This window comes from Chinchilla lanigera, unplaced genomic scaffold, assembly GCF_000276665.1.
Source record: "Chinchilla lanigera isolate Chin_1 unplaced genomic scaffold, ChiLan1.0 scaffold00032, whole genome shotgun sequence".
Classification (NCBI taxonomy): domain Eukaryota; kingdom Metazoa; phylum Chordata; class Mammalia; order Rodentia; family Chinchillidae; genus Chinchilla; species Chinchilla lanigera.
This window is the reverse complement of record NW_004955433.1, coordinates 2,257,260-2,271,434: the sequence shown is the minus strand read 5'-3', so window position 1 is coordinate 2,271,434 and position 14,175 is coordinate 2,257,260. Positions and strand designations below refer to the sequence as shown.

The 14,175-nt window shown below is 36.3% G+C and overlaps 1 protein-coding gene across 1 annotated transcript in view; it reads left to right on the top strand.

Moving 5' to 3' along the window:
• Cnot6l (CCR4-NOT transcription complex, subunit 6-like) overlaps positions 1–14,175 on the top strand; it is a gene marked incomplete at its 5' end in the record, with an annotated part of 84,312 nt that overhangs the window by 19,339 nt on the left and 50,798 nt on the right. The window contains 1 exon segment of the mRNA XM_005388195.2: positions 6,094–6,183. Within this exon segment, the coding sequence (XP_005388252.1) occupies positions 6,094–6,183 (90 nt within the window).

Sequence of the window (14,175 nt, the reverse complement as noted above, 5' to 3'; positions counted from 1 at the left end):
ATCATTAGCTTATTTGTTTGGGACTGTTCAATGCTTTTAATGTGTGCATTCACAGCTATAAACTTCTTTGTTAGAAGTGCTTTTATTGGATCTCATAAATTTTGGCATGTCGTGCTTCCATTTTCACCTGATTTAGTAACTTTTTTTATTTCTTTCCTGATTTGTTCTGTGATCTGTGTTTAGTCTCCATGTGTTTCTGTAATTTCTTTTAAAATTTTGCTTTATTATTAGTATATGTTTACAGTACATAATGATTACATTCATTATGTTTATGTAATTTCTGTGGTTTTTCTTGCTGTTGATTTCTAGCTTTATTCCACTATGACCTTGTAGCATGCAGGAGATTATTTCAATTTTGTTGTATTTGTTTAGGATTGCTTTATGGCTTAAGGTACGGTTTATTTTGTAAGAAGTTCTGCATATTGCTCAGAAAAAGTTACATTATTGCACAGAACACTCTGCAGATATCTGTTAAGTTCATTTGTTCCGTGGTGTGGTTTAATTCTAATATCTCTTTGTTAATATTTTGTCTGGTTGAGCTAATTGTGTGATTGGGCTGAAGTTCCCTACTATGACTGTGTTTGTTTCTGTCTGTCCTAGTTTTTGTTTTATGAAGATGGGGGTGGCAACATTTGGTGCACAGCTATTTATAATTGTTATCTTTTCCTGTTGAATTGTTCACTTTACCAATATGTAGTGCCCAGCCTTTTCTCTTCTGACCACTTTGGGCTTGAACTCTGCTATGTCTGAAAATAAGACAGTTACTCTTACTTGCCATTGCTATTGTTATATTGCAAGTTAAGATCTGTTAGGGTAGAGAACCTCTATCCCTACTGCGTAGATCTCCTTAGTTACAGTCTATCTCCCTGCAATGTGTCCTTGTTTGGGGTTATGTTTTTATATTTATATTTCTCTTCAGCATACTCAGTATGATACTGTGGGTCATGTTAGTGGCCATCCTGGCGATTGATCCCCAGCCACCACACAGAGAGAAGATAGACCATAGCAATATTGATTACACAAAGACAGATCATATATTATATTGGCATGCACTAAAAACCAATTAGTAACAACAACTAAGCCTCTATTTGCAATAGCAAAGAAATGGGTCATAACAATAGAGTCAGAGACAAATCAGACATTGACATACTGTACAAACCAATAAAAGCAACAACTGTACCACCCTTATCAATAGAATATAGATTTATAATGATATAAAGAGCAAATATTGACATATAGTAATTGTCTACTAAATGCAATAACTGTACTATCATTAACAGTAGAAAATATTCAGCAGTAAGAGCATTTAATCATCTTAATGGTTAAAAAAGTTAATAAACCTTAATTTTAATAGTAATGAAGATGAAGGTGTATAGAAAATGGAAGATGAAAGAAGTAACCTTTGAGAAAGAAAAGGAAGATTAGAAGGAGGAAAAAGGTGAAATGATCTTTTGAAGAAGAAGAGAAAGTAGAACTAGATAAGACTGCCCTGGGGCTGTATTCATTGTAGGAGCTTTCATATCTATATCCCCCTCTTCCTGTCCCATGCTTTTATCTCTGCCTGCCTCTGTGGCCTTTCAGCATGTAATATATTCGCACTCCCTCTATTTTAGAAACCTCTGTGTCCATATACCCTTGGCGTGTGGTAGCCATCAGAGCTTCCTTTACCCTCTACTCCAGAGAGGCCTGTGTCCATATATCCCTAGGGTATGATAATCATTGGGGCTAGGCATATCCCTGATCATACTTGTCAGATGGGGAAAGCAAACAGCACCAGGTTTTGTACTGGATGTAGGTGGTGAGGGGGCAGGTGAAGCAGTTTACTGGACTTAAAACGTCATGACTTTGGGATTCAGCCCTCTCAGAAAACTATTTGTAACCAGTTTGGCTTTTCTCTACATAAAGTGGGACTGCCATGTCCTTCTTGGCCTGAGCTCATTGCTGCTTAAACTTGCAGGGAGGTCTATAACTAGTCTCCCCTTTCTCTGCAGCTGCCTCTTATGGCCCACTCCCATCCAGTCACTGTGGTAGGATGGCTCCAGAAATCCTGAAGTGTAGTTGTTCTGTGACTTCTGATTTCCAAAGTAGCTCAGTCTTAAACAATTAACCCCTCCCTCAAATAACTCCTTAATTAGTCACTCCCAAAATGTCTGCCCAGCATTGTATCTCTTCTTCAACTCTAACCTGCCATGCAGGAGTCACTTTCTGAGTAAAAGCCTACATTGTATTTGTAGCTTACAATAATGGTAGGCTTTTCATGGGGCTAGCTCTACCAGTTTGTTGTTTTTCTCTGGGGTTGCCGACCTTCTTGGGGTTTACCTTGTGTTTGCAGACAGGACCTCTTCCTTAGGAGTCCAGCATAGTGTTCTAGACAGCTTTGTTCTTTTTTCTGGGTTTGTCTTCAGTTTCTCTGTAATTTCTAGTTTTCCTGTCTGCTGTTTCCCAATACCCATAGCTCTTGTTCCTTTTCTCTTTAAGTTTTACAGGTGTCAATTCCAGGTCAAAGAGAGGCTGTCTCTTTAATATGCTGCCAGTCTTCATTTTGCCATTTTCTCTCCTTTTAGGGTGGCACAGTACTGGGGATTGAACCCCTGGGACTTTATACTGAGTTGTACCTCAGGACCCTTTTCCCCTTTTTGAAACATGGTCTTGGTTGCCCAAGCTAGGTTCATACTTTTGATCTTTCTGTCTCAGCCTCCCAGTGCTGAGGATTACAGGCATATGCAGTTGTGCCTTGCTTGCATGTTGTTATTGAACCATCATAAAGTTGAAAAATTTTTTTTTTCTTAATGGTTATTGTTTTACATATTGTTATCTACAAGATAGTTTCTCAGGAAAACAAATAGACAAATACTAGTGAATTACAGACAAAAGAGGTAGGAGATTATCAATAGTTGTTATACTATACTTAGGTATCTTCAAAAGAAAATAAATAGAACTATACATGAGTACCTATTGAATAATCATTAACTATTCTCAGTGGTTGTTGTAGGAAACACATAATAATAAACATGCATCCATTTATGAAATAGGATAGGAACAATACAAACATTACAGAGTTATGGATAGATAAGTAGGAAAATATCAATGACTGCTGTAATACATGTTGGTATCTTAGAAGTGGTTTCTCAGGAAGACAGAGATACGCAAGAAGGATCTAACAAATAGTTACAGCCTAAGGGTTGTCAAAAATCAAATGAGCCGTCTGGGGCCAAAGCCATTTTTTGTAGCGTTTTCTCTTCAGCCTCCCATCGCATTGGGACCCCACAACCAGTCAGTGTCCTCTCCCCAACTGTCAGCACAGGCAGCAGGAATCCTGTTGCAGACTTCTCTGGGGCTCTACCACAGACTATACTGTCAGGGGAAGAATACCTTCCAGGGAGTCTCCGCATGTATTGTGCAAGGTCCTCCTGGTTTACAGCTTCCAAGCGGCTCTCATGACCCCAGTCCACAGGACCTCTGACTCCATGGGCTTAGTCTGCATTCTCATGTTCTCTGAGTCCTTGTTCAGCAGCTGCTTCTCTGCTGACTCTAGACCTTTCTGGTTCTCAATGGCAGGAGCAAGAGTGGCCCGTTATATAGCATGTATTCCCAGGGGTTTTTCCATGTTTGAACGATTCACACACGTCCATAGGTGGGCATCTGCAGCCGGTGCATGGTGGGCCAATTGTGTCAGTGTTTCTCTGTGTCATGATAAGTTCTCAATTGAGCGGCAGCGGCCGGCCTAAGGGCTGGTGTGCAATAGGGCTCGCTGCCGCAAGGCTCCCCGTGTGCTGGGGGTGCTCCCTCTGGGGGCCTACAAGGCAGGAAGCTAGCCAGCCGGAAGACAGGCGCTCCCACCCCCCCCCCGCCGCCACCCCCGTGGCTCCGGGTGTGCTGGGGCCCTCCGTCCGGGGGCCTACAAGGCAGGGAACGAGCTGCCGGTCAGAAGACCGGCGCTCCCCGCTGTGGTTGCCTGTGTGCCGGGGGCCCTCCCTCCGAGAGCCTCGAAAAATTTTTAAATTAAACCATCCAAAGTCAGTGACCTGTTTTTTTTTTTTTTTCCAGTACCGGGAACTGAACTCATGACCTTGCGCTTGCCAGGCAGGTGCTGTGCTGCTGAGCTAAATCCCCAGCCCCTGACTTGTTTGTATTTTAAGTAGCTGATATAAATTTAAAGTTGAGTATTTATCCTCAGGGAAAATTTTTATTGACACCCCCTTCACATAGTTTTATAATTTCTTTACATGTTTCTTAATTTTTTTCTTGATAAGCATTCATTTTAAGTAAATGTGACAGCTCTGAAATCAGAACTGCACTCCATCCCATGCTTATTTGTCATTGCTTCTAGTTTTTGTGTATTGCTTACAGAACTAATTCTGTGTTCTTCATGTGTGGCCTCTGAAGTTTCTGCTTAGCTAATGATTCAGCTAATGATTAGACAGATTTCCTTACATGTCTGGAACTAGTAAATCTCTCACTCTTTGCCAAGTGACTGTGTTTGGGGCACACCTTCAATGCTAAGTCAGGAAGTTTACAGCTCTCCTTTAACCTTCATTTCCTGCTTGGGCATAGCTTCAAGGTCAGATAGAAATGAGCACTAATGCTATTTTTAGGTTTTTCCCAAGCAGCACATAACTCTTTTTATATGTATGATGTTTTGCATTGCCAGAAATATGGCAAATATTTTCAGAGTTCCTGTAGACACTTCATTCCCAAGCTTTTAATTTTAAGCTTTTTGGTTTGTCTCTCATGTGTCCCAACTGTTAAACCACTTACATTGCCACAGTATAAACATTTGCCTGTGATGGTTTCCTCAAACATTCCTTCAGCCTCCTGCTCCAAGGAGAGCTCTTTCAGCATTGGACAAGAGTTACCACCCAGGTCAGATAATGATTACTTTCTGGAAATGAGGCTTTGAGAGAGTTCCAGCTTGGTTTTGGTTGTTTCTCTGGCTTCGAGATGTCCTGGCAGTGTGAGATACAAGTAAAAGCTCTACAAATCATTGTTATTAACAGGAATCTACATGTTTTTCTTAAATCCTTCCTGGGTGTTTTAGAGCTCTTGATATAGTCATGCATTATTTAAATACAGGGATATATTTTTTGAAATGTGTTAAGTGATTTCATCATCGACCATCAAAGAATATACTTACATAAACCTGAATAGTGTAGATCAGTCACTCAACATATAATCAAGAGTCATAGTAAACATGAGCTATGTAAAGCTGCTGCTGATGGAACAGGGCATAATATTTTGAAGTAGTATGTTCTGAGACAATGATAAAGAGTATAGGATAGTAAATAGAAAACCCAGTAATATATTTGTTTATTATCAGATGTCACGCCCTGTATAAAATGGTATGTATTGTGTAGTTTTACACAAGTTTCAATTGTCATTATTTTGTCTACTGTATACTTCTGTCTGTAAGTTGGCAGCACAGTAGGTTTTTTTGCCCAGGATTACTTCAAACACTTGGATAATACTTCTCAGGTCATTTTAATCTTACGAGACTACCATTATATGTGCAGTCTGTGGTTGATGAAATGTCATGCCTTCATGACAGGTGATCTTTGACAGTTTTTAGCAGGTTTTGTTTTGTTTTGTTTTGGCAAATGTTTGAAGGACCTTACTCTGCTATTTTTGCTGACTTTTTAAATCCATTTCTTCTTGAATAGGCTTCTTGAATAGGCTTTGATAATTTCTTTCAATATCTCTTTATGATACCGCACATTCTTTCTTGTTCAAGGTATTTGCCTTTCAGTTAGAAATCTAGTCTGCAAAGATAAATGTCCAGCCTACAGGGTTGCTTCAGAATTGACTAAGATTACTTCGTATGTATTTGTGTGTGTGTGTGTGTGTGTGTGTGTGTGTGTGTTGAGCCCAAATTCTAGGTTCATAATATAAATAATGAAATCTGGTGGAACATATTTGAAATTACTTTTTATGACTGTCTTAAAGTATATTTCTTCAAATTCATATATTATCTTTAAATGTCAGTAATAGATTGAATGCGGTCGAATCAATTTAGAAAATTAGTATTTTGTTCCACAGTATACATTTCTGCCTTGTCTTTCAATTATAAGTCTTATGGGTTTTATTTTTATCTTTTAGGCAATCCTTTGTCACAGGATATTCTCAACTTGTACCAGGACCCAGATGGAACCCGAAAGCTACTGAATTTCATGCTTGACAATCTTGCAGGTAACTAGTAATGACAAAGCAGTAAACTCTACAGATACTGTTATTGACTAATATGTCATAGGTTGCTTTTATACCTTCTTATAGGTGTGGCATTTTTGCTTTCAGTGTATCCCATGATAGCAGAACATTCTCTTCATGTACTGAGTGCTTTCTGTTTACTAAACAATATATTATGAGCTTTAGGTACATTATCTTACATTTACATTATCTTACGTTTTTCTTTTTCTTTTTCTTTTTTTTTTTTTTTGTTTTGTTTTTTTTCTGGTACCGGGAATCAAACTCACGACCTTGTGCTTGCCAGGCAGGCGCTGTGCCGCTGAGCTAAATCCCCAGCCCCCTATCTTATGTTTTTCTGTGAACCTAAATTGTACAGATTTGTACTCACATTTTATAGATGCATATTTGGAAATTCACAAAGTGATTATTTATATACAGCTAATTAATGCCAGAGCTGTGAATCCGATTGTTTTGCTCTTAGTCACAAAGAGATATAGTTATCTGTTTGAATTTGGTGCAGATTATGATTTTGTTTGATTGTAGGCTAATTTGGCTGGGCTAAGCCTTGGTGTTCGGTGGGTTAGGTATATTAAATGCATTTAGGATATTTTCAGCTTCATAATAATCAATATATAACAGCATTGTAAATCAAGAAGCATCTGTAGTTTGACTCATTGTGCATTTGTGGAAATTTTGCAAGCATACTTTTAAATTAAGAACAGCAGAGTTATAGAACTGAAATGGTTGTCTTCCAAATGCAAGTTGCTTTATATAAAAGAGCTATTAAGTATTTTACATAAACATTTTTTTTTGTTATTGTTGCTTAAGCATTTAAAATACATGTAGAAGCATGGAGATACTGCTGAATTTAGGTATTTTGATAGTATAATGTCTTTCTAAAATACAGAATTTAGAAAGAGCTTGGCCTCATGTTTCTATAAAGGGGCCTTTGTCACAATGTTTTGGCTATACTCTGAATTTCTTTCTGTCGTGAAAGATACTTTCCCTCCCATACGAGAAAAGTAAGGTTAACAATAAGAAAAAAAATTTAATAGCATCTAAAATGTTTTTCTGGTTAAAAGACTTAAAGTTGATAGAGAAATTAGCAAATTTATTACAGAAATCTTTTAGTGAAGAATTAGGAATATGTGAAAGTTTAATCTGTGTATATAATATGTGTGTGCTATTTCCAATTTGAATTAAAATATCTCTTGTCTGTATAGATACAGCTATTTAAATAAGCTGTGTGCAAGTTTTAAGGAATTGTTTATGTATTTTAGATACAAACAATTTAATGGTATGTGTATTGCACATATCTTGTCCTGTGCTATTTTTCCTGTGTCTTTTGATGAACCAAAGAAATTTTATTCCAATTTAATGTTGTCCTCTTACCTCAGCCTCCTAAATGATGGGGTTACAGGTGTATGTCACCATATCTGCCTCAGCTCAGAGAACATTTGAATGAATAGGTGTTGAATTTCATTAAATGCCTGTTTTCTACTAACAAGTAAATGATTTTTACCCTTTATTTTGTTATATTTTAATTGTATTGACTTTTTTCTACCGTGTTATATTGCCTTTGTGTTCCTGGAATAAACCCAAATAGGTTGCGATCTGTTATAAACCTCTTTCTATATCCCTAGGTTTACTTTAGTAATATTTTACTTAGGTTTGTTTGTGTTTTTGTATATGAGTCAGATTGGCCGGTAATTTCCTTTCTTCATTGTTCTTGTCAAGTTTTAATGTTAAAGCTGTACTGGCTTCATAAAATTAGTTGAGAATTCTGTTACTTGGAAGAGTTTAAGATAGGTGCTTTATCTTTCTTAAATATTTGGCAGAATACATAGGTGCTTTTTCTTTCTTAAATATTTTTGCAGAATACATCTAGGCCTTCTTTTAAGAAGTTTTAAATTACTGGTTTAATTTCTTTAGTAACTATAGAAGTATTCTCATTCCCATTTTAATGTCAGTTTCTGAAAATTCTGTTATCTGGAAATTTGCACATTTTATCTGAATCTTCAAATTTATTGATATAAAATGTTTCAGAATATTTTATGATGTTTTAATGTCAATAAGAAATTTAGTGAAGTCACTTTTCCATTTGAGACACTAGTTTATGTGTGTTACTCCTGTGTACTTCATAGAAAGTCATGTACTTAGGTCAGGTATTAATATTTTCTTTAAAAACAAAGGAACCAACTTCTAGCTTTATTGGTCCTCTTTATTATAATGTCATTTTCAATTTCAGTAATCTTTCTTCTGCTTTCTTTAGATTTCACTTGCTATTACTTTTCTAACAACATGAAATCTAAATTGTTACTTTTCTAGTCATTTTTCTTCAATATATTCATTCATAAACCTTTCTCTGAACATGTATTTTAGATGTACTCCACTGTTTTAATTTGTAGTGTTATCATGATCATTTAGTTCAGCATATTTTCTAACTCCTTACCATTTCTTTCTTGTTCTGTGAGTCATATAGAAGTTTATTTTCAGAGGAGTTTTAGTTTTCTAGAGATTTCTAGCTTAGTTCTAGAATCTATAAATCTCTATAAAGATTTCTAGTTTAGTTCCAGCGTGATTGTGAACTTAGATTAAGTTTTTAATATATGTTGTTACCACCACATTGTTATTTTTTGTAAATGTTAAACATACACTTAAAAAGAATATGCTTTCTATTTCTTTTTTTGAGGGGTGGTACCAGGAATCAAACTCAGGCAGGCACTGCTCCACTGAGCTAAAGCCCCAGCCAGAATATGCTTTCTGCATATACCAGTTTGTTTGTCAGTTAGTTATATTATTTGAATGTATTTTATGTATATTTAATGGTTACTTTGATTTTTGTCATTACTTATGGGCCTGTATTAATATGTCCCCTTTTGATTATATATTTGTTTCTTCTGTTTTTTCAGTCTTTTAATTATAAATGTTAAGGGTATATTTTCATGTGATCCTGGTTGTTAGAACCTTTTGTCAAATGTACTTCAATACTAATATAACTTAGTGGTGGTAGACGGGAAGCTACATGAAATCCCCTTTGCCTTGAGTTTGTATGTCTTTTCTGTTTTTTGTTTTTATTAATTTCTTTTTATATCTCATTATTTCCTTTCTCGGCTTGGTTTAGTTTGTTCTTTCTCTAGCTTGAGGTAAGAATTTAGATTTTTTGAGATTTTTCCCATCCATCCATCCATCTACCATGAATGAAACTCTTTCCTCTCTTTATTTGTTTATTTACTAACTGATTAATTGTTGTTTTGGGGAGTGGATCCAGGGCCTTTGCGTTGAATTACATCTCCAGCCATTTATATTTTGAGACAGGGGTTAGCCTAGTCACTAAGTTGCTCAGGATGGGTTTGAACTTGTGATCTGGTCTTGCCTTTATAGTCTTGAAATTACAGATGTGATACCACCACACTTTGCTATATCTTCTTTAATGTAATCATGTCATATTATAAATTTCTCTCTCAGTACTTCTTTAGATGCGCCCTACAAATTTTGGTATGTTTTGTTTTCATTTTCCTTCAGTTCAGTGTATTTTCTTAACTTGTTTTTGTGACTTCCTCTTTGACCAATGGATTATTTAGATGTGTGTTATTTAATTTGCAAGGCTTTAAAACCTTTCCTGTTGTCCTTCTTTTCATTTTTTGTGTGATTTTAGTTTGGGACCAGGTAGAATGCACATTCTTTATTATTTCATTTCTTTTAAATTTAAAGTTTGTATTACGATTTAGTATATTTTTTGACTTGGAGAATGTTCCTTGGACTCTTAAAAGACGTGTATTTTCTGCAGTTGTGGGGTCAAGTAATCTATAAACTAGATGATGTTGGTTTTCAATTCTGTATCTTTTCCAGTTTCCTGCCTAGTAGTCCTACCTGGTGGTATTGGGATATTGAAATCCTCAACTGTAGTTGTGCATTTATTTCTCATTGAGCTTTGTATGTTTTACTTCAGGTATTTTGAAGCTCTGTTGATTGGTACATCCATACTGAGAGATTGCTTTTTTTTTTTTTTTGGATAGGTAATTTTTATCATTATGCAATGATAGTCTGTTCCAAATACTTTCTTTTCTCTGAAATCTACTGTATCTGATACTACATAGGCATTTCTGCTTTTTAAAAAATTAATGTTACCAGCCTGGTATGGTCGTACACACCAATAATCCTAGTACTCTGGGAGGGAGGCTAAGGCAGGAGGATAGCAAGTTCAAACCTACCCTGAGCAACTTGTGTAACTTTGTCTCAGAAAACAATACAACACAACACAGGATAGGGATGTATCTCAGTGTGAAGGCCTTGGACTTAATAGATTTCAGTGTTGTCTCTCGTAACATCTTCCTTTTCATTTCTAATTGTATTGATTTGGGTCTTCTCTTTCTTTTGATTACTTTAGCTGAGAGTTATGGATCTTATTTATTGAAAGAACTAATAACCCCTTGCATCATTTATCCTGTATATTATTGTTCTTTTATTCTCTACCTTACTAATTTTATCACAGATCTTTATTGTTTATTTTTTTTTCTACTGGGCATGGTTTTGGGTTTGTACTTGTTTTTCCAAGATCTTGAGATGCATCCTTATTTATTTATTAGCGGTCTAATTTTTTTTTTTTTTAATGTAAGCTATTATCACTATAAACAGTTCTCTTACAGCTCCCTTTGCCATGGCCTACAGGTTGTGGTGTGTTGTATTTCCATTTCCATGTGGTTTGGGGATTTATATATTTTTCTCCTGAATTCTTAATTGACCCACTGATTGCTCAAAGTGAATTGTTCAGTCTCCATGTGTTTGTATAGTTTCTGTAGTTTTTCTTACTGTTAATTTTCCGTATCATCTGATAAGATGTGAGAAGCTGTTTCTTTTTTTTTTCTATATTTAAAACTTGCTTTATTGCCTAAAATATGATGTATTTTGGAGAACATAATGGTCTTTTCATCTCTTCTAATTTTGTCTTGATGTCTGCTCTGTCAGACTCAGTATGAGGATAGCTCATCCTGGTTGCGTTTGTATTCCATTAGCATGTTGTATTTTCCATCCTTTAACTTTATGTCAGTGCTACGGGGGCGTGTTTCTTGAAACCATGGAAAGTGTTGAGTCTTTTTAATCCAATTTGCCAGCCTGTATCTTTTAATTGGAAAGTTAAGATTATTTCCTTTCAGAGTTATTATAAAATTATATACTAATTCCTGTCATTTTGTCTTTTTTAATTGATTTATTTCCTAATTCTCAATAGGTTATCTACTCTTCCTGTTCCGTGTATGACTTTCTTAAAAAGTATCTTCTGCAATCTCATTTTATTTTTCATTAATTTCTTTAATTTATGCTTATCTGGGAAGGGCTTTATTTCTCCTTCAATTTTGAAGAATAGCTTTGACAGATAAAGTAATCTAGATCGGCAATTATTTTCTTTCAGGACTCAAAATACATTATCTTATTCTCTGTTGGCCTTTAGAGTTTCTGTAGAAAAGTCTGCAGTTATTCTGTTGATATGGTTGCCTCTACAGGTGACTTGGCATTTCTTTCTTGTAGGTTTCAGTGTTTTTCCTTGTTCTGTATTTTTGCCCTTATCTATAATGTTCTCTTCTGGTCACACCTGTTTGATGTTTTGAATGCCTTCCGTGTTTGGATATTCATATTTTATCCAAGATTTGGGAAGTTTTCTGTTATTATTTTGTTGAATAGTTTGTGTTGAGTAGATTTTCTGTTTCTTTAGTCTGAACCTTGGTGTTCTGTTGTACACCATACTTCGTGAGTTTGTTCTTTTAGCATGTCCCAGAGTTCTTGGAAGTTTTGTCCATAATTTCTTAGTGCCTGAGTGTGTTATTTCATTGCTGTCTTGAAGCTCTGAAATTCTATCTTGATCCAGCGTATTCATGAAGCTTTCAACTGAATTTTTGATTTGACTTATTGCACCTTTCATTTCCAAGATTTCTGTTTGGTTCTTTTTCAGAATCTCTGTTGCAGAATCTCTATTTGTTGAATTAGTCCTTCGTAACCTGCATCGGTTTTTTTATTTCATTAAGCCACTTATTTGCATCATCTATGGCATCATTGATTACTTTAAAAATCAGTGTGTTGAATTCTTTGGCATTTCATTTACTTTAATGTCTTTTTTTTCAGTTACTGGCAAATTATGGGCCTTAGGAAGAGTTGTAGTGTGTTGTTTTTATATTTATGTTTCTGTGCTGAGGTTTGTGCATCAGTTTAGACAAATATCTTCCAATTTTATGTGAAAGTCTTAGTGTACAGCCTTGTTTTGAGGGTGTGATGGGGACATCACTGCTCAGAGTGGTAATGACACAAAGGTAAACCTGATGCTGGCATACAGTAAAAACCAGTTAAAAGCAACAACTATACAATCATTAACGGTAGAAAAAAAGCAATGATATAAGCTGAAAGGTTAAAAATTCATAAAGGCTAGTAATAATAAAGTAATAATAGTGGAAATGGGGTTGGAGAAAGCGAAAAGTGGAAGAAGTAAAATTTAGAAAAAAAGGGAAGGTAGTAAGATACAAAGAGAAAGAAGTGAGGTACCTACCGATCCAATTAATGAATAAAGTAAATTATGTAAAAGTCACAGGGAAAATAAGGAAGAAAAAGGCAAAATGAAGGAAGAAAAAAAGGGGAGAAAGGTGAAGAAAAAGAAATATGAGTCCAAAACAGTCCTCTGTACCAAGAAAGGTTTGAATAGGTAAAGTTTCTAGACCTGAAGTATTCAAATCAGCCAGTACCTGTGCTTTGATAGTGAGTTGCAACTAGGGCCTATTCTGTTTCTATCCACTGAGCAGGCCATTGCTGTGTGAAAGCTGAGGTCTGCTTGGGCTTACCTGCTGTGAGGGGCCATTCACTGGTATGTTGAACACTTGAAGGCTGTATAAATTTCAGAGACATTTACAGTTTGTATAGGTCCTCTTGTGTACCCTGCACCACTGCTGTCCCCATGTGGTTTTGCAGTTCGTGAGCTGCGAAGTTGCCCTACTTGCTCCAGAGTCTTCTCCATAGGATGTACTCTGGGATGTGGCAAATGTCCAAGCAGAGGTATATCCTTGAATACACTGGCAGTTGGGACAAGCAAACAGACACTGATTTCTGTGCTGTAAAGGGACAATGAGAGGAACTAAGAAATCAGCTGCACTTGATCCTGATGCTTTCAGATTCAGTTGTTTAAGAAAACCACATGTAGGCCTTGGTCCTCACCATGGAGAGTGGTGCTACGGACCATTTGTGCTTTCTACAACCTGAGCTCTCTACTGTTCAAACTTCTCAGGGTGTCTGTGATGAGCCTTTCCCCTTTCCACTGATTTTTTTTTTTTTTTTTTTGACTGTCTTCCTGACAGTCATTGCAGCACGTTGTACATAGGAACCCTAACATGTATTTGTTCTGTGACTTTTGAGGGTGTGATGGGGACATCATTACTCAGAGTGGTGATGACACAAAGGTAAATCTGATACTGACATACAGTAAAAACCAGTTAAAACAACAAGTATACCATCATTAACAGTAGAAAAAAAGCAATAATATAAACTGAAAGACTGAAGTAACTCAGTCTCAAATGATACGACCCTTTATCCAATGGCTCCTGGTCATACCACTCCAGGGGATGGCAGGTACCGCAATAGACTTCTTCTCTAGAGCTAGCCTACTATATGAGAGGAGTCACTTTCATAGTAAATATGCAATGAATTACAGCTGGTAGTAAGAGTTTTTACTTGGGCTAATGTTCTGGTCTGTTGTTTACCTCTTGGACTGCCGGCCCTCTCTGGGCTTACCTTGTGCTTATGGACTCAGTTTCTCTTCCTCTGGGAGCTAGGGTTGACTTTGTAACCTGCTTTGTTTTTTTCTGTGTTGCCTTTCTGTTTCCATGCTTTTTACCTTTGCTTATTGGCTCTTTCTTGATTCTTGGAGCTCTTCCTTTTCTTCTTGTTCAGTAACTCTTTTCTGGCTGTTTCCATTATAGGTCACAGAGAGGCTGTGATAACTGCCTGCTTCTATTCCAC